The sequence below is a fragment of the Amblyomma americanum genome, chromosome 4 (genome assembly GCF_052857255.1).
Source record: "Amblyomma americanum isolate KBUSLIRL-KWMA chromosome 4, ASM5285725v1, whole genome shotgun sequence".
In the NCBI taxonomy this organism is placed as follows: Eukaryota; Metazoa; Arthropoda; class Arachnida; order Ixodida; family Ixodidae; genus Amblyomma; species Amblyomma americanum.
This window is the reverse complement of record NC_135500.1, coordinates 85,215,294-85,239,889: the sequence shown is the minus strand read 5'-3', so window position 1 is coordinate 85,239,889 and position 24,596 is coordinate 85,215,294. Positions and strand designations below refer to the sequence as shown.

Genomic DNA, 24,596 nt, shown 5'->3' with positions numbered 1-24,596 from the left:
CAGAGTGGACAGCTGTCGCCGTAGCTCAGTTGGTAGAGCACCGGACGCGATATTCGGAGATCGTGGGTTCGGATAAAACCGGCGGCATGGTTGTTTTTTCTGCTGCTTTATAAGTAAATTTTTTGAAGGAACAGATCAATCGAAGTGTAATTCTCCCAGTTATTGGCAACACAAAATAAACAAATAGAAACGTTCCACTGTGCACCTTGGTTTCGGTGACTGTCGGCTTCCTCATTTCATTTGCCTTGTCTGCTATATATATATATATATATATATATATTGCCACGTGTACTTGACTTCATCGGGCGACCACGCTTCGCCGCCTAACAAGTGTTATCGCACAGCGTGGGACGCGCCTGCATCTATCCGAAGTTTCTGGCAACTCATCGATGCTTCTATTCGCGGTATGTTGTAGCCGAACCTTATGTTATCTGATTTCATCGCCTGACGCGAATAGTGTAGAACTTTGTGGAAGGCACGCGGGTCCCAACGATTAGTCTGGAACATTCGACGACTGCTATATAACAGCCGACGCGCTTGGCCCGCGGATCACCGCTACCGTTGTGCTGTAAGTGTAGCCTCTTTATGTCGGCACAGGTTCGCCCAATAAAAGTTAGTTTTGTCTTTCACAGTATTGCTACTGTGTTCTCCAACGTCACCACCACGTTACAATATATATATATATATATATATATATATATATATATATATATATATATATATATATATATATATATATATATATATATATATATATATATATATAAAGTCACCAAAAATTGAAGAAACATAACAGGATTTAATTCACGACGTTTCGGCTGGAGGACCAGCCTTTTTTGAGTGTATATATATATATATATATATATATATATATATATATATATATATATATATATATATATATATATATATATATATATATATATATATATATATATATATTAATCCCTTTTCGAACTAACTTTTTCTCTTCTCTATCATACCTTATCAACGCAAACATAAAAATCTTTGTGTGGGCTAGTCGGTGGTTCATCTTAAGTAAGAGTACCGGAGCGCAAAAAACAGGGACAGAAGGAGGAGGCACAAAGAACATAAAGTTGTGAATTAGCAAAATTTCCACGGACGTGAATGTTTAGCATACACTGTGCAAAAACATCCTGCAGAGACTTTGTGTACTTTACAGTGGCATAGGGCAGGGGGTACTTAACGTAGAGCAGTATTTTCAACGACAAAGTCATTTAGATGCATGTACTGCACGTGCATCCTAGAGTCTAGTAATCTTTATTCGGCTATCATGTCGCACACGATGACAGGGGCCCGAAGTAAAAGCTTGCCATGAAAGGTTGACGAATCCATCGACCCCCTACAGATTGGCTACAGCACAGGAAGTAGTGAAGGAGCACTGCTCTTTATAATGAGAGAAATAAAAGAGAAGAAAAGAAAAAAGGCAACACAAGTCAGCATAAAATAGCATTTCAAAGTGAAGCTTGCATCATCAGAAGAAACTACAAAAAGCATACGGCAGTGCCAGTCACTCACAATTTTGGATCAAAGGAGGGCTGATAAAACAGAAAACTGAAAACCCGGAGCACTCGTTTTAAAAATTATGCGCTTAAAGGGACACTGAGGAATACCGTTTAAAACTTTTTTGTTAGTAAAATCCGATTGTTCGGCGTTTTCTGGCTTTGTTGCCGCTAACTGCTAAGAGATTTTGATTCCATGTTGAAAAACTTTTTCCCGCCGCTACGATTCAAAATCGCGGCTTTCTGATGACAAAACTAAACAGTGGCGTAAAGCGACGGAAACGGAAACGAGGACTCAGTGGTTGCTGTTGTGAGCGCTGAGCTCCCGCCAAGCAGCAGCCGAAATAAAGACTTCTTTTGGCGGGACGTTGAACCCCTCAGCCGTCGTCGCTTCGCTTACATTTGCACTAATATTATGATGGATCCAGCTCCTGATGCCGACAACGAAGTTATCGCAAAGAACTGTGTCCCGCATTCAGCGACTTCAACCCCAAACAGCGTGCGATGTTTTTGAGGGCTGAGGCAGCGGGTCTGGCAAGGAAGTCTTAGCTCTATCACATAACGTGGACCTGCCAGAATATAGAGGCGGCACCAAAAATACCAAACCCGAGTGCGGAGCAATGGGAAGGAATGCTCTTCAGCGACCGTCAGGACGTCCAACTTGGGCTGATCCAGCGAGCACAGCTGGCAGCGGCGTCCAGCGGAGCCCTGGACTAGGGGCAGACGACCATTTCTAAGAAGACGGAAGACATCATCTGACTCCGCCAAATTCCTCACATACTCTCCAGAGCTCAATAAACGTTTTCCTTCCTTCCTTCTTGGCGCCGAGGAGATGGCAGCGTCACGGTCACCACCGAGCCACTGTCACGACTGATTTATAGCAACTAGTACTTGTGACGATATTTAAATTCAGTAATACTAGTCCTCCAAGGGCTAGTTAGGCAGCCCAGCGTCATAGTAGGTTGACGAAGTGAACACGCCGTGTAGAGCGCTTGCTAATGTGGAGGCGCATTTAATATTTGCTTTACACAGCCCTTTTCCTTGTCACAGCTGAGTGCCATTGCACGAACTTCGTCCAAGGAGCACTTAGGCACTTGAAGGTCATCTGCTGCTCCGCCCTTGTAAATCGAAGTGCATAACGAAACCATGCGGGCACGCAAAGTGCATAGTCGTGAAGCACCCGAAAACATGCCGAAACTCAGCTGGCCGCCTTTTGCGCCGCCAAGTGCAGGCTTTCTTTGACTTCCAACATGCAGGTTGTATTTCTTCTGTCTTGCTTGTGTGATAAAAGTGCGTGGTGGTTTCAAAACAAAACTTGGATATCGATTTAACACGTAACCTCCACGCACGTTTGTCAGCCTGAGAGATCAATGGGGACTTTCCTCCTATTTCGTCATCAGTCTTGTACATGCAAGATTGGCCTTTGGCGTCAATACGTTCATTTTAGTTCATGCTCTTTTCTACCTTACAAGAGTTCGCTTTCAGAAAGAGGGGTGTTTTTCTGTCTAGGAGCTGGTTTTAGATCGACACAAGCCAACTTCCCAACTTTAAGGTAAAAAACAAATTTAAAGCCAGGGGTAAGAGCAAAAAATGTTGTGTGCGAGAGAACCAGCTCCGCTAAACTTCTTGCTTGAGATATTCTCTGGATTACTATTTTGTTCTTGAGGTTTAATAAATATTCGTTACAGCCTATTTTGTAGCACGTGTTGACCATAGGTAGTTAGATTTGGCATTTATTCCCATTGATTTCTGCTTCGTGTTGCGTATGTCGGAGCTCGGCTTTTTATCTGGCTAGTGTTCGCAGAAAGACGCGCCATTAGACAATTCTTGTTTAAGAGCTCGACACTGATGATAAGGAAGCACATTTGGTGTGGGAAAAATTCTATACCTCAGGTAAGACTCGTTGCTTTTGTAAGACTGCGGGGCGTTTCCAAGAAGACACAGAAAATTATTTTGCATGACTTGGATCGCGCGTAAGTTTCCTTCAGTTGAAGCACCCCGGACCAAGCCACAGTAACCGACGCGAGAATTGTCACATCTAAAAGGTATTTTCTGAACTCGTACTGATATAAGCAAGGCCTTGGTGGCAAAAGTACCATAAGGTTCGAGATAAGGAATGGATATCAAGAGACCTATGTTCTATAGGTCTGTGATATTGGCTAGCTTCCATAAGAGCCGTTGTTTTCAAGGGCACACTGCGTTTCAAATAAAGAAGTTGTTCGGTCAGAATAAAATATATTTAGAAGATCACAAATCTTGAGTGTATTCTAAAGATGAGGCACCTATTAAATAAACTTTTGAACGTCGTGGTGTTTGTTATACTTTCAAAGAGTAAGAAACATTATAGAAGGCAATTTCTGTCTTTTCTGTGCTTTTACAGTTCCGGATATACCCTGAAGACGGAACTCGTTATTTTTCTCCCGAACCCTATGAGCTCACCGAATACGTTGGATACCTCCGCGCCTATGGGATCGACGATGAAAGTTCAAACACTGTTGCTGAAAATCTTCGCACCTACGAAGAGGAAGGTCTGTCACAAATTGGTTTGTAAGGTAGAGAAAGAGAGAGAGAAGTTAAAACTTTATGACCTTTTTAAATGTTGCATGGTCAGGTGGGCAGAATCCTCAGCTCAGGAATTCGGCGTCTTGCCCTGATTTCTAGATCCGTCGGGTGGTCTGACGTTGGCCTTCCTGGCCATTGCTAGTCATGGATGCGTTTCATTGCTGGTATGATGTCTGCGATATTGTTAGACGAGATAGGTTCCTCACGCAACCCCAAAGTGTAGAAAAGCACGGTCTTAGTCTGCATTCGCCACCGGAATGTGGCTTCTTCTCTAGTGAGTTTATAACGGGGCCGGGGATATTTCCTTCGGTTCACTCTTAGCATTTCCAGCCGTGCATCATAGCTTGGCGGTATAAAAGCCAGGTGTGAGTAAGAATGCACTGGGTTTGTTAGCTCACGAGCTAGATGGTTTGCCAAGTCATTGTCTTTAAGCCCTCCATGGCCCGGGGTCCACGTAGCACTATGGGAGTGGTGTAAAGTGGGAGGAAGGCCTGATGGTATGAGCAGGGCCACCAGCATCGTTGTAACTCGTCCTGTAGTATGATGTTAACATGCTTGCTTCGAATCAGTTACTATATGGTCTGATTTATCCACAAGGTACAGTGATTGAAGCCTTTAATCGCGTTTAGCATTACTTGTAAACCCACGTGAATCTTTCGCATAATAGTAGTCATTGTCGTCACCAAGCAGTGTACTCAACCACTTGCCCGCCCCTCGCCCATTGCCCACCCATGTACCTCGCCTCATGCTAATTTCGTCGCAACTACTCGAGTCAAAGGCGTTGAAATTCCGTTGCAAAATTAGTTGCTTGGCCCTCATTCAGCCCAGCCCTCATTGTGCAAAATCCTCTGGCCCACCCTCGCTCTCGCCCTCCATATCATCGGCCACCCCTCCTTCTCAAAATCTGGAGTTTTAACATTCAACTTGATCTTCCTCGTTACCGATAAACAGTTGCTCATTGCAGCCGCTTTCGGAAGAGCGCAGCCGCGTGGATCCTTTAGGCTTAGTGCTCCGAAGTTCTCAGTAGACAAGAATGATCCAAGAAATAACAGAGATACAGCGCTCAAGTTTTAACAGGTCACTGGCGATAAGCGAGTAACTCTAGTACTTCCCAAGGCAGCTGCCTAAAGATGATACGTGTCGGAAGAACCCGGGCTGCGGAAATAATAATAATAATTGGTTTTTTGGGGGGGAAAGGAAATGGCGCAGTATCTGTCTCATATATCGTTGGACACCTGAACCGCGCCGTAAGGGAAGGGATAAGAGAGGGAGTGAAAGAAGAAAGGAAGAATTAGGTGCCGTAGTGGAGGGCTCCGGAATAATTTCGACCACCTGGGGATCTTTAACGTGCACTGACATCGCACAGCACACGGGCGCCTTAGCGTGTTGTGCGATGTCAGTGCACGTTAAAGATCCCCAGGTGGTCGAAATTATTCCGCGGAAAAATTTTCACGACGCCTTGAGTAGCCAATCAGAGGCCCGTCCTGTGAGAATTTCGTCCAGAAAATTTTCTCCGATGCGATTAGAAGAGACACTGTCGTAACTATTCGGCCAACCTGCCCACCGATACGCCAGTCATGTGATTGCAGGGGGAGGAGTGAAAAACTACTTCCCTTCACACACGCAACAGGTGGATTCGGACCGCTGACCTCTGACAGGGGTCACAACTGATCAGCCGTGAACCGAAGGCGCGGAACGCACTCAATATAAAATAGTCCTTTTCGTATGTTGTTCTCCTCGACTACAAGACGGAAGCTGTAAATGTAGATCTTAAAACAAGAAAAAAACTCCAAAACAAGATACGCTAATCTCTTTTTACTCTGCATCATAAGTAGTGGTTGGACACTTCGGTTTAACCTGCAAAAAACGATAATAGTGCGCCAAATTCACTTTTTCAAATTCGTATTTAACCGAAAAAGTTCAGTATCTTTGCCATAGCTAGCTGGCTTCTGAATGGGAGTTACACTCACTTAAACATCAACAAAGTAGGGAAGCCAGGGCCATGATGCGACGAGTGTATTGTAGAGTAAGTAGCCCTGTTGTGTTATTTGAGGAATTCCTTAGCTACTTTACACGCCTTTGCAGACCGGGAAGCATTGTCTCCTCGCCGTCTTCTAGCTTTCTTTCCTGTGATCACCTGCTTAGACCAGAAAGTCGGTTGATCAGGTTCGTCAAATGCATATAGGACATTGACACGAAACCGCGAATAGGGTTTACGGATATGTATGATTTGGCTACCACGACAATTAAGTGGAAGTTTCATTTCTGCCATCAGCACGCGGACCAAGTGATTCCTCGCCCTCATGCTCAACCGAATATGATAGCCCAACATTAACATGTCAACCTAGTTCTTATAAGTCAGTTTCCACTTCCCTTCTTGTCGGTCGGCTGTCTCACTTAAGTTGCGTTCCTCATTTAAAGAGGGCAACAATTATTTTCTGCAAGCACCGCTAAAATTGCAAAAATTTGCACGTTAATTACTGAAAGATGAAAAATTTGTTTCGGGGGAAAGAAAATGGTGTAGTATCTGTCTCGCATCTCGGCGGACACGTGAACCAGGCCCTAAGGGAAGGGATAAAGAAGGGACTGAGAAAAGGAAAGGAAGATACGCCGTAGTAGAGTGCTGCGGAATAATTTCGACCGCCTGGGTATTTTTAACGTGCACGTACATCGCACAGCGCACGTTAATTACCGGCAGATGAATTGTTCAGGTTGTCAAAAACACCTAGAGGGGCTTTAAATGACTTTTTATCGCGCATGATTGTTAGGTTAGGTCACCGAAAAATGCGAGTATTTCATTCGTTTAAATAGTATTCGCCGAAAAGGACCGAACGTAGCGTCCTGAATTAGAACTGAAAAAATCCACCGAAAGTTCGGAAAGTAAAAACCGGAAAGTGCGACCCCTAACATAAAATATTGTGCAGTGGGAACTGAGTGTCCACACGCAGAAGCACACCTTAGGCTTGCTAAGTATACTTTGAAGTGTGTAGCCTAGCCCTCGTTACACAGAGCTGGCGTACTGCTACAACAAAGCTACTGGCTTGTTCTGTGCAGTGCGAAACGTATTCATATCCAAAGGAGATATAACTCAAGAAGGAACATTGACAATTCGGCGCTTCGGGCAGTACATGAAGGGACTGGCCTCTTCAGGTAAGCTCTGCAGCTTACCTCAGTCCGGGCTTCTCCTCTGCTGGGTGAGCATAGCATGTATTTTAAAGAACGTTCTGGATATTCAGGAAAGTTGGGTTTTAAAAATAGGAAGAAAGTTTGTTGAGGTGAGGAACAAACTGTCAACCATGGCTGACGTCCGTCAGTTTGAAAGCCATGTTAATTGCCTTGAGTTTATTTTCCCTCAATTTTCTTACGCAGGAGTATTACATAAGGGATGAGGCTACAGATATGATCATACATGGTTTATTTTAGAGTAAGTTGGTGCTACTTTTTGCGAAATGTTTGAATGACGGATGATGGTTGCGACTTGGTGAGGAAAGCCGTTCCATTCATAGTCTGCACGGGCATAAAACGGGGCATAGAATGTACGCGTGTGGTAGCGCTCGCGGGTGCACAAAGCTGATTACCTGTGCGCTGCATTATGTGTGTGCGCTGTGGAAATGTAACGTATTTTGTGTAGTTCGGTATTGAAAAACTTGTAAAAAAGAGAGAGAGAGCCTAGCAATGTGCCGCATTGGAAAATAAGTGACAATTTGATTTGTGCTTTCAACGTTGACAAACTGACGTCATAAGAAAAACTTTGAAAGCCGCTTAGCTTCACCTCCGGAGTGTTATGCAATAGCCCTAAAGAGTGACATTATTAGTGTAAGGAATTAGCGAGACTAAATTGTTGCCCTTCGGTGTACTGTAAACTACAGCCTGTATTAGTGCAGGCCCTCAGCTTATCCTCAGTAAATTAACGTTCCTTGCTGGCGTACCCGACTCGCAACCCAAGAGACTGGTACGATTGCAGCACTTGAGAAACCAGATTTTCTTTTAAAATAAATTGAGATCGGTCTGAAGTCGCGACCCTCTCGACCCTTGAAGATTTGGGCTCACTGCGCCTAGCGCTTTTCCCGTATAGAACGATAACGCTATTGCGCAGTGTATCGACTAAGCAGCGCGAATTTGAAACCTTCGAGGTTAGTCTTCAGGCTGTCTTGTCGCGGATCTCAGATAGGTGGCTCCTATTCGAGTAGGAGAAATCCTAGCTCTTGTGAGCTGATTGAATGATATTTGGAATGCGTGTGTTGCAGTACACATCATTTCAGAGCGTTGTGCCTAGGTATTTAAAGACTGCAGAGAATATAATATCAAAACGTCTTTTTTTTTAAATCAAAATAAATGACATTGCACGGTACGATGGTCAGTGAATTGGTGCGATTGTTGAAAGCGAACATTTTATTGCCTGATCTTTTTAGAGGCACGTCCTTTCCCACCTTCCAGTCGTGAGGCGCATAACTTGCAGACGGTGGCTGCAGAAATACGAGTAAAAATTTTCAAGAAAGTTACTTGAAATTCTTGAGAATTTTCGAGTGAATTTCGTCGGCGCTGGCAGCGAAGAGATTAATGTTCTCAATCTGGCAAACGATACCATCGGCTGGTATTGTTATTAGCTATGTTTGTGCAAATGGTCAAAAATAGCCGTCCCGGTTTCCTTAAAGAACATTGATTTAAATGAGCAATTTAACTTGGTAGCACTATAAGCCCATTAGGCTATTTCAGCAGATACTTGAGTGAGAACAACAATTCTTGCCAGTTGCGGATGTATTACTTTTCAGGCCTCTGAAGTAGCATGTTGACAAATCGTGGCGGGAGAAAGAGCGCTTTTCATCGCTAATGGCTGCGTGATCAGGTTTTCGGCAGCATAGTGTGTATTCAAAGCTGAAGTGTTGGGTCGGGTCTAGGTTACGCGGAAAATACTTTTTTTATTTTATATTCGTTGTGTAGGCATGGTGAAACTTATTTTGTGTCAGTTTCTATGAAGAATGAGTTTTGGGATCAATTTTTTTAGTTAGCGTTTCTTACCTTTCAAAGTGAGCCAAATGAATATCTTCAACAGATCTGGTATGAAATGGTGTTCCAAACTATGAGCGGGAAGCGCTTAGTTTATGGCGTCACAATTCCCCTTATTATAAAAAACGATAGTGTATGTATGTAGTTGGAATAAAGGAGAATGTGGCATGTATTTATAAAAAACGATGGTGTATGTAAGGAGTTGGACTAAAGGAGGATGTGGCATGTAGTATCTTATGATCCCTAAAACCTTATAGGTAAGAAATAGATATTAGGCTTTCGAGTTGTCCATAAGGCTGAGCTTAAAGGGATGCTGAAACGGTCTTAAAATTGCATGAAATGCAATCTATGAGAAAAAGGCACCGTTTGTAACATGCGTGTCAATTCTTTCACGATTCTGTCCGCAAAAAGAGCCAAAATCACTTGTTAAACACCGGCCGCCGCCACCCCCTCGTCGCTTCCAGGAGCGCCGCGTGAGGGGACTGCAAAACGCCATACCTGGCGGAAGAAAGGTCATCCGCGGAGAGAGAGCCGGCCGTCCGGCTTTGCTGACTCGCCCCGCTACATGCTGCGCTTAGGTTAACGACGGATCAACGCAATCTTCTGCTAGTGCTGTTTGTTTTCGCCACTTCGGCCGTTCTGTGAGACAGCGCAACATCAGGCGATATGCACCGTACCCAAACTGCCAGCACATATTATGCTATTGCATCAATATTTCTCGTTGGGTGATATTATTTTCTCACCTGTTTGCAAAATTTTTTACTTTCCAGCTGGTTCACATCCATGCTGAGCTAGAGCCTCTTCCAGCATTGCCTTATGCACTATAGTAACACGGGCAGTCTAACCGCGATTATGCTTAATCGCTGTTTACCGTTGCCACACAGCTCGCCACCATTCTCGGTCACGACAACCAGCAGTCTCTAAGGTATACGAACTGACGCGGTGGTCGGCAAAGCGGAGCTGTATTTGCAGATATCTTAGTTATTTACACGGCAGTGTACACCACCGGTGGACACCGCCGGACCTCCCGCAAGCCGTCTGCACCGAACCAACATGTGTACGGTGGGTCGCTGGCGCTAGCGTCAGAAAAGTGTCTAAAATGCGTTTTTTTTTTCGTAAACAATAAGCTCTGGGATGAATGAAAGTATGAAATGAATCTTTCTTGAGGATCACTGACACGTACCGAGTTGCTGGCAGGAGCGATAGCTTCGATGCAAGCTATAGTCGGTTCACAGCCGACCAGAATTGGTTGTTGGGTAAAGGAAATGACGCAATATCTGTCCCACATCTCGGCGGACACCTTAACCGCGACGTAAGGGAAGAGATAAAAGAGTGACTGAAAGAAGAAAGGGAGAAAGATGCCGTAGTGCAGGGCTCAGGAGCAGTTTCGACAGCTTGGAATTTTTAACCACCACACTAGTGCCTTAGCATTTCGCCTCCATTGGAACGCGGCCGCCATGGTCGAGTTCGAACCCGACCGCGGCAGCCGCGTTTATTGTTTACTTTTCAGTGTATGTAGGCGCACTAGAGCAGACGACACCCAGTAATGCGATCGAATGACATGACGTCACTTCCGTCTACAGAAAAAAAAAATACGCCCGCTGCTGCCGGTGGGGCTAACCCGGTTGCTTGTACGTTAGCTCCTGTATTAAGGTGTCGCCGAAATCGATTACACCGTTCTTTTAGTATGAGAAGATTGGGTTTTCAGTAAGACGATGCATGAGCAGACCACTTATTATAGCGCTGGCCAATTCCAAAGTGCCATCCGCTTGTTGTTTCGATGCAAAACAGGCTAGGCCTAGTGACGACCAAGAAATAACACAGTCAAAATGCCGTCGACCGATGCGCTTGCTGATGGCCCTTTGCAGTAAGCTCGCGGAAGCCGATGCTATGAGCGTTGCAAACTTGTCACCTTCTTAATCAAACAGAGGACGGATATTTTTCGAGGTTATGGCGCTAGAATGCGTTGCGTAGCGTCAGCACTGTGAGACGGCGCTGCAATATGGCTGTTGCGTCTTCCAGCCGTGAACACTCTCCAACTCACACAGTCTAGCCTTCTATAGTAGTTCTAAAAGGCCGTTGCGTCTAAGGAGGCACCTCACTACGAATAAATGCAGAGAGAAATAATTTACATGATGGAAGCCTACAGCCACCGAAAGCAAGGTGCACAGATGCCTTTTTTAATTTGTATTTTTTTCATCAATGAAATATTAATAAGGGCAGGAGAAAAAACAACACTCCGCCGGTGGAATCTGAACCCCCGACCTCTGGATTTAGCGTCCAGTGCTCTGCCATCTGAGATGAATTGTATTGCCTCGCACGACTCGTGTAAGCATATAGGCGATTTCATTTCGACCATGTTTCAAGCGTTAAAGAAAGTTGGTGCTTCGGCCTTTTTGCCGCATCAAGTGCCAAAATAGCGTTTCGAAGCAATTTCCTACGAAAAATATGCGCACCAGCTGAGATTTGCGACAGGCGCGGCTTAAGATGTCTAAGCTCTCCACAACGTCGTTATAGTTACACCGTTTTCTGTAGCCGCAAACGGTTAGAATATATACGGTAACTGTCTAAGCTTTTCGCCACTGCTTGAATAATCCACAATTTTCTAATACCACCAGGCAAGCCGCCAAAAGCAACGCTCTACGTAATACCACAGTCGGCGCCGGCCGGTGATTGCTTGGGCGAGGTCACAGTGGTCCAGGCCAACCGCGGGCAACAATGGCATTCGCTCGGTGCCCTGAGGCACTGCAGCGCGTTTTCTTGTAAGAAAAAACAGTTTTCGTTTATTGCCGCCCTGTTCAAACAGGATAATCTTGTTGAGCTTGTTAAAAACAATAAAACGACACAAAAACACATTTTTTTTAAGTGTTTGAGCTTGCCTTTAAGTGTCCCCCATAAGTTTTAGTACGCTAGCTCTAAGGCCCCCTAATCATCAATTTTGCCAGACTTTGCATGAAGCGTGCGTGACCTTGAAAACCGAGCCTTGAAGGAAAACACAAGTGAAAACACAAGTGCTAGCTCACCTAATTCCAATTCGGCCTATCCATGGTAAATCGTACGTCATATATTTTAAAGTGAAAGTTGTTATAGTCATAGTTTAGCCATATAACCATGAATTCTACCCTGAAATCTACAGCGTCAGCCTTGAGAGCTTAATTACATGGTTATTTATTTATAACAGCTTAATAATGCATTATTAGTTCAAAGTAATTAAATAAAATAAGTTAAATTACCAAGCCATAATCGTGGTAGCGGGCGGCCACCTGCCATAGTTGGCAGGCTGAAAATTGGAGGTAGGGAAATCTCTCCTCGTTGTGACATTCCGTGTGTGCTACGAGGATCCACGTTCGACGGCGCGGCATAGACGGAGACCCGTGACAGCGGCATCATCAATTACCCAGCCATGCTCTTTGAGTGACGACCAGAAAAACCGGTCCCGCCGCCGCCCCGGGGAAACAGGCTTTATCCTCCCCAATTTCCGGTTACATTCCAGGACAAGGGAGCTGTCAGCGGGCCAGAGCGCGCCGTACCACAGCCGACGCTATGCGAAACCGCGAAGACGACATTCTTTCCCTCCCCCCCCTTTGTCGTGGGCTATCGCCGGGAAGGCACCCACAGCTTCCCAGAAGGGCCGCGACGGACACCTGTCATGGCGGACAGGCAGTACTCGCCAAGAAAGTGGAAAGACAGGCGCTAGTGAATTAGCTCCGAAGAGAGAGCCTGTGTATACTCTCACTTGAGAGAGAGTGGTGGCGTTTTTTGTTGTTTATTTAGTCTGTATTGTTAACACACTCTGGGGTCGAGGCTAAGCCCAGCCCAAGGGGTGGTCCCCATCTCGCATGTTATTTTGGATTGGAGAATTGATGCTTTGGGCGGGCCACTGGAAATGACCGCCCTTAGTCCTTTGTTAATCAAGTGCTTAAAAGCGCATGTAAACGGATGCAGTTCAGTCTGAGCTGGGGCTCCATGCTTAGCATGTAATGTGATGCTACTTAGGCACTAACCTGCCCGGTCGATGAGTAAAGTAGTGCAAAGTTTGTTCTGTTGAAAAATTATGCTCTGCTGTCATCATCTACAAGCTCGCCTCCTGTTCATCTTCCAAGCCGAACGACACTAGAGGAAGGGTTTGGGAACCATCCTCGAAGAAACGGACGACTATTGAAATTCTACTGCATACACGCAAGCCGAGCAGGACGACATCGTTCGCGAAGAGGGCCTTCAGCGCCGAAGCCCGACGGCGTGCAGCTTCTGCCAGCAACCGCTCGAGCCCAACTCCGGAGCCACTCCATCGCCCCCATGAAGTCGTCGGCACGTAAGCTCGGACGCCCCAGCCTCTGATGTATAATCCTAATCATGTGTAATTATTGAATATACCTGTTTGTTTAAACTGAGCCATACGGTGTCTCTTTGCCTCTCCGTCCCGTGTGGACCTGCGCATTATGGGGGTCATCACACTGGTGCCAGAAGTGGGGTCTCAAAAGCAAATGTCCTCTGAATGCTGTGACATTCATGACTTCAAAATTGTAATCAAAAGGGAATCACGGGACTGATTGTGGGACTTTTACCCCCATTTGAGAGGCTTGAGGCACTGGAGGGCTTGAAAAAAAAAATGACTGTATCTGAGGGAGCTCCCACTCCACAGCCGTCGCTCGGAGCAAGCATGCTGGCATTAGGAAGCGTCATTCCGACGTTTACGGGAGATAAGACAGGGGTTCCAATCTGCGATTTCTTTTCCATGCTAGAAGAGATTGGGAAAATGGGGGGATGGTCCGATGCTCAAATGCTGGGAATGGCGAGGTGTAAGATGGCAGGAGCTGCTCATGATTTTGCCTGGCGAGACGAAAAAGTAAAATCCACAAAATCATTTGCGGAATTTAAGAAGCTCGCGTTTGAGCATTTCGACACTGAACCACGTCACGTGCGGGTACAGAGGTTCCGTGACGCCGGACAGATGGTAGGGGAGGACGTGCGAACATTTGCGTCGCGGCTTCAGCGCCTAGCACGCGATACGTTAAGCAGGGAGGAGGAAGGAGACCAGTTAAGGAAGAAATACGCGGAGGATATACTTAAAGAGGAAATGACCGCTTTGTTCGTGGCTGGTCTGCAAGACCCCGTGCGCCGGTTCGTGCTCTCGCGCAAGCCGAGCAATTTCGACCAAGCCGTGGAGGCCGCATTGGATGAGGAACGAAATGAGGCGTTAACGACAGCCGCAGCGAGAGTACGCGTCATAGAGAGAGCGGTGCTCAACCCTGAGGTTGCTCTCTTGACAGAGCGGTTAGATCGCTTGGAACAGCTGCTAACTCAGCAGGTAGAACGCCAGGTTGAAGCGCGCGCTCAACAGCGCCCATTCGCTGGAAACCGGAGACCGCCACAAAGCTACAGGCGCGGTATGCGAGATTTTGAAGAAATCGTATGCTTCGCTTGCCAGGGTCGCGGACACATCGCCAGGTTCTGCCAAAACGTGCGCCGTGGGGAGCCACAAAGAGAAGCAGGCGAGACACGCCCTAAGCAAGCCGACAGCGGGGCTCCAGATACCGAGACAAAAAACTAGTTAGTCCTCCCCCGCCTGAGGAGTGTGGGGAGGGAGCAGTAGATGATGAGGTGGTGGTAGTTTGTGTGGCCGACGAGGCATGCCCTGTTGTGCGTTGCAAGTTAAATGGTTGTTGCATGGAATTGTTGATAGATACGGGGTCAAAGGTGACATTGCTTAAGGAGAGCAGTTTTAACACGCTTCGAAGGAAGGGGGACCGCGAGGTGTTGGAAGCGTCTGGTGGTATGGCAACCAAATTTGTAGGCATAACGGGGGATCCTCTTGGCATAAGTGGACTCTACCGGTTACACTTCTCTCTCGGCGGAATTGCATTGGAGCACCCCTGCTACGTATGCCCGGACACGGTGTCTCTGCCAAACGGAGTGTCAGGTATATTAGGGCAGGATTTTTTGAGAAAAGGGAAGGTAGTAGTGTCATTCTCTGAGGAAGAGGTTAATGCGGGCGGCTCAAAAGTTCCGTTTTTGAATAGGAGAGGGGCTGAGATTCGCATTACCGATATTGACACCCGTCAAACAGTGGGATCATTGGAGAAGGTATATTCGCGGGTTGCCGTCAGGCTGGTCGAGGAGGCGGTCGTCCTTCCTTGGTCGGAGCACATTTTGTACGCGTTTGTGCCTTCAGATGTAGAGAGCGGCGCCGTGGGAGTGCTTGAGCCGGTCGACTCTCTCAGCAATGGCCTGAAGGCAGCCGCGTGCCTCGTGACAGTTAATGACGCCCACAGAGTGCCCCTACGGGTGGTTAACTGTAGCCAGCAGCCACTGAGCCTTCCCAAGAACAAAACATTGGCTTTCTTCACCTCTGCGATAGAGCAACGTGAGCCCACCGATACGGTACTCGCAACTGTAGAGCATGCTAGTCCTTCGGCTGCTCCAAAGGTGTCGTTCGATCTTTCTCACGTAAAATCCAGGGAGAGGGAGGCTCTGGCTGGTTTGCTGAACGACTACTCGGAGGTATTCGCCGCGTCTAACCTGGATTTGGGCTGCTGTGGCGTTATACAGCACCGGATAGAAACCGGCACTTCATCGCCCGTTTACCAGCGTGCGTACAGGATTCCTTACTCCCAACGTGAGGAGATGGAGCGGCAGGTGCAGGACCTGATTGATCGCGGCATTGTCGAACACTCAAAGTCACCCTGGGGAGCACCAGCATTATTAGTGGAAAAGCCAGATGGCTCGTATCGATTGGTAGTGGACTACCGCAAACTAAATGCCGTAACTCGCATCGATCCATACCCCATCCCCAATATACAGGAGACGCTTTCTCAGCTGGGCTCTGCCAGGTACTTCACGGTAGTGGACATGGCGGCGGGATTCTGGCAGATAGCAATGGATCCGGCAGATGCCGAGAAAACGGCATTCAACACGCCCTCAGGGCACTATGAATGGAAAAGAATGCCGATGGGTCTGGCCAACAGCCCTGCTGTCTGGCAGAGAACCGCTGATGTTATCCTGGCAGGTCTTCTGGGGAGGCTGTGCTTCGTGTATATGGATGACATTATCATATACAGTGACAGATTTGAGAATCATTTGCGCGATATTGAGCAGGTTTTGGTGCGACTAAGAGGAGCGGGTCTCAAGCTGAAGCCCTCTAAGTGCCAATTCCTCAAAAACGAGGTGAAATACCTCGGGCACGTTGTTTCAGCTGACGGCGTGCGACCGGACCCTGAGAAACTAAGGTGTGTCTCGGATTTTCCATCCCCGACTAGCGTCCGCCAGGTCCGGCAGTTTCTCGGCCTGATCGGTTACTACCGAAGGCACATAGAGGAGTTCGCCAAGCTCGCTAAGCCGCTCACCGCCTTAACAGCCAAAAATGTCGCCTTTCGCTGGGACGAAAACGCGGAGAATGCTTTTGGGGCCCTGAAAAGGAAGCTAATGAGTGCACTGCTGTTGCGCCACCCGGATTTTAGTTTGCCCTTCGTTATGGCCACAGATGCGTCAAAGTTCGCAGTTGGTGCCGTGCTATCTCAGGTTATCGAGGGCAAAGAACATCCCGTTGCTTTTGCTAGCCGACAGCTGAGCCACACAGAACAAAAGTACGGAGCTACGGAAAGGGAGTGCCTCGCCGTTGTCTGGGCAGTAAAGCACTTCAGATGCTACCTTTACGGCCGCAAATTCAAGCTAGTCACAGACTGCCATCCTCTGAAATGGGTGATGAGTGTCAGGGACCCTAGCTCGCGACTCGCTAGATGGAATCTACACCTGCAGGAATACTGCTTTGAAGTTGAGCACAAGTCAGGAAAGACACATCTGAATGCTGATGCACTCAGCCGCACAGCTGCCGTGGCAGCTATAGATGAGTTTGTCCCCGTAGTCGACCCCGCCGAATTACGCACAGAGCAGTGCAAAGATCCTGACCTGAAGCGAATAATCGAAAGCTTAGAGGGCGCACCGTCTCACCCCGAACAGCTAGGTTATTTCATTGACAAAGACGGCACCCAGTGTCGGCGCACGAGGCCAACCAGGAAAGGGAGACCAGAGAAAACCGCTTGGGAGAGAGTCGTCATACCTCGGTCGTGGACAGAAAGGGTTCTTCGCGAGTTTCACGATGCGCCATGCGCCGGTCATTTTGGCGTAGCAAAGACACGCAGGCGTGTGGAGCGTTTGTACTTTTGGAGTGGCATGCGACAGGATGTTAGAGACTACTGTGCGAAGTGTCATTCCTGTCTCGAAAGAAAAACACCCAAGGGACGAAGACCAGCTCCAATTCAGCCGTTCCCTGAGGTTTCGGCTCCCTTCGAGCGGACAGGTATGGACATAATGGGCCCATTGCCCACGACCACTTCCGGAAACAAGTACATTTTAGTATTTGTCGACCACCTTTCAAAATACGCGGAAGCGGTAGCACTCCCAGATCAGAAGGCAGACACGGTTGCAAGAGCATTTGTCGAACAGATCGTGCTCCGACATGGACCCCCGAGGCAACTCTTGACAGATCGGGGAACGAACTTCGTGTCGCAGCTAATGAGGAGAGTTTGCGAGCTGCTTAAGATCGCTAAGAAGCAGACAACACCGTACCATCCGGCTTGCAACGGCGCGGTGGAGCGACTGAACCAAACCGTGGCCGGGTTCCTGTCGCATTTTGTTTCGCGCGACCAGCGGGACTGGGACTTGTGGCTCCCGTATGCAATGTTTGCCTACAATTCCGCAGCACACGAGAGCACGGGCGAATCGCCATTCTTTCTTCTCTACGGCCGAGACCCGGACCAGCCTAGTGAAGTGCCAGAGGGCCCCCGTCGTGTCCCATACGCTTCACTGGACGACTATAAGGTTGAGCTAGAATCGCGCTTGCAAGTGGCGAGGGACATCGCAAAGGAGTCCTTAAAGAAAGCGGCGAAGCGCAGGAAGGAGGTGCACGATCGCAGTGCTAGAGACGCGCCGTTTGATGTGGGGGACAGCGTGTACATTGAAAACTGCCAAAGGCAGATTGGGCTAGCTCGTAAGTTCCAGACGAAGTGGAGAGGACCGTGCGAGGTTGTCGAGAAGCTTTCTCCGGTAAACTTCAGAGTCCGAGACGTGAACCGGCGTTTGATAAGGGTACACGCAAATCGCCTCAAGTCGGCACCGGTTCAGTATTCACGAAATGAGGAAAGGGAAAGCGCGGATTTTGATGGGGACAGAAGTGAAGCGGAGCGCGCAGATAGTTCGCAAGAAACGCCCTCTCCTGCATTTGTTCGGCAGGCGCCCGAGGTGACGGCCGGAATGCCACCGGATTTACTTCATGCATTGCTAGAGGAAGAAGCGCGCGAGGTTGCCGCGCAGATAACGCCAGGAGAGGCTCCTGCCACGAGCCCTCGCGAGTCCCAAAGCAGACAAAGGGGCACAGACTTACTTAGTATGACTCATGAAGGCCGATATCCGCTGCGAAATCGGAAAGCTAAGTCGGACTAATGGCGTAAACAGAGCGGAGTTGTGAACTGGTTAGAATTGTGTAATGCCGCAGCTCATAACATTGCTATGTGCTTATGTGTTAAGTTATCGGAGTTGGTAGTTAAACCTTTCTGTCATTAAGTAACACCTGCACAGGAGAGCATGCGGAGCGCATGCAGAACCTGCCCTACTTCCTTTCGTTATCTATATTTTTGTCTGTGCCGTGATCGTGCTAGAAGTGGGAGCTCCTTTGTAACTGTGGTAAATTTATTTCGTCCAGTTTGGACTAGAAAGGAGAGGCTTGGGTGCTGAGTTTCATGTTTATCTGTAAAAGAAGATCAGTGCTGCCCCTGGAGACGCCAGTATTGACAGCGGAGGCATATGGTGTTGTGCAGTGGTGTTGAGTGCAGCGAAAAGTGTTTTGTCGGACGCACTGTGCGAGGCGATTCAGAAAGACAAGGGGAGCTGCGTGGACTCAAATGTTCGGAGAACATTCTTCTGGAGGGTGAGCGAGTGTGACATTCCGTGTGTGTTACGAGGATCCACGTTCGACGGCGCGGCATAGACGGAGACCCGTGACAGCGGCATCATCAATTACCCAGCCATGCTCTTTGAGTGACGACCAGAAAAACCGGTCCCGCCGCCGCCCCGGGGAAACAGGCTTTATCCTCCCCAATTTCCGGTTACATTCCAGGACAAGGGAGCTGTCAGCGGGCCAGAGCGCGCCGTACCACAGCCGACGCTATGCGAAACCGCGAAGACGACATTCTTTCCCTCCCCCCCCTTTGTCGTGGGCTATCGCCGGGAAGGCACCCACAGCTTCCCAGAAGGGCCGCGACGGACACCTGTCATGGCGGACAGGCAGTACTCGCCAAGAAAGTGGAAAGACAGGCGCTAGTGAATTAGCTCCGAAGAGAGAGCCTGTGTATACTCTCACTTGAGAGAGAGTGGTGGCGTTTTTTGTTGTTTATTTAGTCTGTATTGTTAACACACTCTGGGGTCGAGGCTAAGCCCAGCCCAAGGGGTGGTCCCCATCTCGCATGTTATTTTGGATTGGAGAATTGATGCTTTGGGCGGGCCACTGGAAATGACCGCCCTTAGTCCTTTGTTAATCAAGTGCTTAAAAGCGCATGTAAACGGATGCAGTTCAGTCTGAGCTGGGGCTCCATGCTTAGCATGTAATGTGATGCTACTTAGGCACTAACCTGCCCGGTCGATGAGTAAAGTAGTGCAAAGTTTGTTCTGTTGAAAAATTATGCTCTGCTGTCATCATCTACAAGCTCGCCTCCTGTTCATCTTCCAAGCCGAACGACACTAGAGGAAGGGTTTGGGAACCATCCTCGAAGAAACGGACGACTATTGAAATTCTACTGCATACACGCAAGCCGAGCAGGACGACATCGTTCGCGAAGAGGGCCTTCAGCGCCGAAGCCCGACGGCGTGCAGCTTCTGCCAGCAACCGCTCGAGCCCAACTCCGGAGCCACTCCATCGCCCCCATGAAGTCGTCGGCACGTAAGCTCGGACGCCCCAGCCTCTGATGTATAATCCTAATCATGTGTAATTATTGAATATACCTGTTTGTTTAAACTGAGCCATACGGTGTCTCTTTGCCTCTCCGTCCCGTGTGGACCTGCGCATTATGGGGGTCATCACATCGTTTAGGGCAGAGAGAAGGGAAGTGCTAGAGGAGAGACGGTGGGGAGGTTACCGGTGGCCAGATCAGATTTTGCTCATTCCCAGGAGCCCGGCTTGGCTTTCTCTTGCGACAGACGATGTAGATTCTGCGGCCAAATATGAGTGAACAAAAGCTACAGCAGGTTTTGCTGATTAATGTCGGGTTATGATGGTAAGCTGAGCTCTGCATATTTTGTTAGTGCCAGTTCTAAAATACTCTCAGGATCTTCTACAGCACGCGTCGGCTCTGTAATAAGCTGCGCAAGGTTAACGTTACGGCATACGTCCAGGAAATTCTTAGCCTCAACATTAGTAGCCATTTTGGTCCACCAATAGCGTTTGGAAAGTTAAAATTGCCGAATAGGAGATTACGTGCAGTAGGGTATGAATTAGGATTGTGCTCGCGCACGTGTCGAAGCCGCGTTGATTCTCATAAAACCGGCGTCAATTCCTTCTCCTGTGCACTAAGGCTCTTGGCTCAAAGGCACTTTCTATTGGGAAGCCAGCAGAGCGGGTAGCACTTAACGAACTGCTGCAGTGGTGACCTGCATGACGAGATAAATATGGTAAGATAGCACTGTATTGGCACAGCCGTCGAGCCCACCTTGGCTAATAATTTGCTAGGTTTTACTTAAATACTAGATTGGCCAGTCAAATACCATATTTCGTGCAATTCATTTTGAATCATCGTCGCCTGGCGATGAGAACCAATGGCTAGTTTGTTGCGACAGAGGCCGTTCATTTCTATTAACAAAGAAAAACTCGTTCTATATTGCCTTGCATCGCGATGAAATGCGCATCGAATGCGCTTCAGCAAAATCGGGGCAAACAATGCCCGCCTGTGTCTACTGCAAGAGCCTACGCGAGCATGCCGCTGTATGCGATTTATTTCCCTTTCTCGCTTGGTGAAAGAAAAAAAGGGACAGGAAATTTTGATCACAGAAGGTTCGTCGGAGTGCAGACAGCGTTTCTTCTTTGCTCAGATATGGATCAATCTCCAGAAAGTAAATGGTACCGACAGGAAGGAGAGGTGAGCGAAGCTGAACCAAGAGTTTCTGCCAACCCCACCACTTGTAAGACGTCATCTCTCACTTTAGCCTCGGCACTGACGAGTGCGAAGGTGCTTCTGGTCGTTCGCAGCCGGATCGCATACCTTGCTGTCAGTAAGAGCAGAGCGGTTCCTCGCCTATCTAGCAGAGCCATACGCCTGCGTCGGGCTCCGGCAGTCGTGAGCTGCATGTTGTTCCTGCGTGACTCGCTGCGCACCAATGCTGATGCCACCGGCCGTGCCGCGCGCGGCTCCTCTTGTTTCGCGAAAGCACGTGTTTTCTCTTTGCCTACACTCCCATATGCAGCGGCGGTTTAAAGCTGCCCCCCTCAGCTGGTCACACTGTTGCACCAGTGCTTCGCTCTGGCCACGTGGCAGTAACGTGCTCAGGTAGGCACGGCTACCACGTTCCCTGCATACCTATGGCGGCGGCTGCGTGTGCTGTGCGCATTTGCAGTGCTGAGCAATGAGAGGAAAAGGAGTTTGGGCGTTCATTTATCCATTACTGTTTATTTATCTGCGACCAGCACAGTTTTGTTTTTCTAACTAGTTTTCTTCTTGGCGTATAACATCCAAAATTGAATCTAAAATATGTAAAGAAGTAGTAAATTCGCAATTTGTCTTTCATAATGCTCAAAAGTTTGCGAACATTTATGCGAAAACTGTTCCCTTTCATATTGCTCACAGCACTCAGTCACGTAATAACAAAATCAAACGTATTGGCGATAGCTGTCGCTGCAACACATCCCGAGTCGCAATACATTCTCACAGACTCAAAAATAGGATACCGAATCTTCATTAAGAATAGGATTGCCCCGCCTAAGTCCAGAGAAGCCTACGCTGACGTGAAATAGTTGATGTGGATACCTGTCCATCGGGCTATGGAGCGTAACGATTTCGCATAATATTGAGTCCGAGCTTTTCTCCCGCGGGGCCCCAACAGATATACCTCGAAAACGTACCAGTTCGATCCTCTCACAACGTACAAATCGATACTACGACAACTCAGTTTACAGTGCCAGACATATCCATCTCGTCCCATAAACCATAACACGAGGCGATGTATACGTCCATAGAATACTGAGTTATGTAACACACGCCATAAACCCGGATTCCATTATATCAAAATGCAAATTCTGCAGTGAGAGGGCTGACCTGTACCGTTAAGTATGGGCCTGGCAAAAAAAAAGTCACTTATATTACAACTTAGCCAACACGGGAGGTGTGGGAGGCAGCACTGTATAGCTAAAACGTTGTGCGCAACATTGCTAACATTAACTACTCTTCTTCTGCAGAGCAATATTTCCACCATTACGCTGTAATCCTCAAACAAAATATGTATCACTTTCATATGTTGCGATCATTTTAGTTATCAGCAGCACCTTTCTAAAAATTTGTTGCACCCATCGGATCCTTGCAAAACCGTAGCCGTAACATCTCTAGAAGAAGCCCTGATTTAAGGGTGGTTCCCCGTTTCCTGACTACTTACAAACCACAGCCCGGGAAACACAAGCTCCGGTTAATTATGAATAAATATCAGCAATTTAATAACTGACCGTTACATAGCTGCGACACAGTTGTTTGTGTTTGTAGAGTTTATGGTGAGTATTTTTTTTCTTTTATGAACCTGGATTTTTCGTTCATTATCTAGACTACCGTAATCACCTACTATGCACATTAATGTTTGTGTGTTCGTACCACTGATTTTGTAGCTTGTATATAAGTGTTTAATTTGCTTAGGTATTTACTTTGATAATCTCTCATATCTATGATTTCAGATCTCTATAACGCTGCAAAATAGTACACATTGTTTTGTCGAACGTTTTTTGTTCGGGCAACTCTGCGATTTAGACATAAACCCCTTCTCCTTTTGAACGAAAGCTAGCGCATGACGTGCACCGGCGCCTCAGAAAACACTGCACTGAATGGTTCCCTTGCCGTGCTGCCTTATCAAAACCTGCGCGGCACGCATCGTCTCCACCGGCGCAAACCTTTCAAACGCCGTGCCAGCGACACTGGAAGCGCTTTAGAGCTAGTATCGCATGTGAGCACCCATGGAGGAAGGAAAACTCAATAGAGGCCCTTCGTATTCTCAATGCATTGCCGAAAATGTGGCGGAAGTGACGCCAAAAGTTTAACTAAATTTTGAGTTCGGGCTAATTGATTCGTACTTGAAACATTAGAGAGCAGCACAACAAAACAGCACAGAAAGTCGCAGAAACATAGAAACGGAGTACGGGTGCTGACTACCAACTGTGTATTGTGAAGCCACTCGGCGCATTATACAGCCATAATAAACCACGTGACAGTCAGGGACCCAATCAAGCACGAAGCAAAAAAAGCGGAAAAAAAGAGAAGTACGGTTCTTTCATCCATACGGCCAAAAGTATGTCCAAAACAAAAGTCACAGCAGGTGATCACGCAACACGCACTAGACACATTGAAGCAAAAGCTGAGTCACAAGACAAAAATCGATGAAGGTTGTACAATGCTAGGGAGGCGAACAAGAAACGCTTTTAAACAGTAAAAAAACAACAGCAAAAAAAACGATATTCAGAGACAGGCGAGTATGAACTAAGCAGCAAAAAGCTGTGTGACATACTAAAAAAGGATAAAAGCTTGAAGATTTTTCCGGCCAACACAAAACGCGGCTAAAGCCGCCGCGGTTGCCGAGTGGTTATGGCGCTCGGCTGCCGGCCCGAAAGACGCGGGTTCGATCCCGGCCGCGGCGGTCGAATTTCGATGGAGGCAAAATTCTAGAGGCACGTGTGCTGTGCGATGTCACTGCACGTAAAAGAACCCCAGGTGGTCAAAATTTCCGGCGCCCTTCACTGCGGCGTCCCTCATAGCCTGAGTCGCTTTGGGACGTTAAACCCTCATAAACCATAAACAAAACGCGGCTAAGAACCAGAAAGCGTAATCAGGAGGCAAACCAAGGCAGGGCTAAATTTCGCTAAACGTATCAAAGCTAAGGCAGAGTCAAACAGATAAAAGCTTTAAAATGCCCACGAAGTTGAAACTTAAAAAAGAATGTAAGTTCATTGACTTGAGCATATGGAACAGAGAAAATGGAAGGTGTTAGGCACGATCAAGGAAACACATTTCCTTTTCGTGCAATGACACTAACGGTGCGCTAACACACGAGTCACCTGCCTTCGCAATGTGTTATGCCTCAATCACTTCCCTTTTAATCTTGTTCATCGCCGTTTGCAGGAAATTCGCACTCACTAAAAAAGGCTTAAGGATGTGGTTAGGCTGGCTGCAGTGGTCTGAAAGACGTCCTCAAGATCTGTTTTTTTACTTTCAGGAAATGCTGCAGAGCCCTCACATTAAAGCAACGTCCCGCCTGGCCTGTGTAGAATTT

The 24,596-nt window shown here is 47.5% G+C and overlaps 1 protein-coding gene across 1 annotated transcript in view; it reads left to right on the top strand.

Annotated features, from left to right (window-relative positions):
- The window catches only part of LOC144130228 (neprilysin-1-like), a 159,800-nt gene that overhangs the window by 67,065 nt on the left and 68,139 nt on the right, over positions 1–24,596 (top strand). The window contains exons 5-6 of the mRNA XM_077664201.1: positions 3,904–4,051; positions 7,140–7,235. Of these exons, the coding sequence (XP_077520327.1) occupies positions 3,904–4,051; positions 7,140–7,235 (244 nt within the window). The remainder of the gene's footprint in view (positions 1–3,903; positions 4,052–7,139; positions 7,236–24,596) is intronic.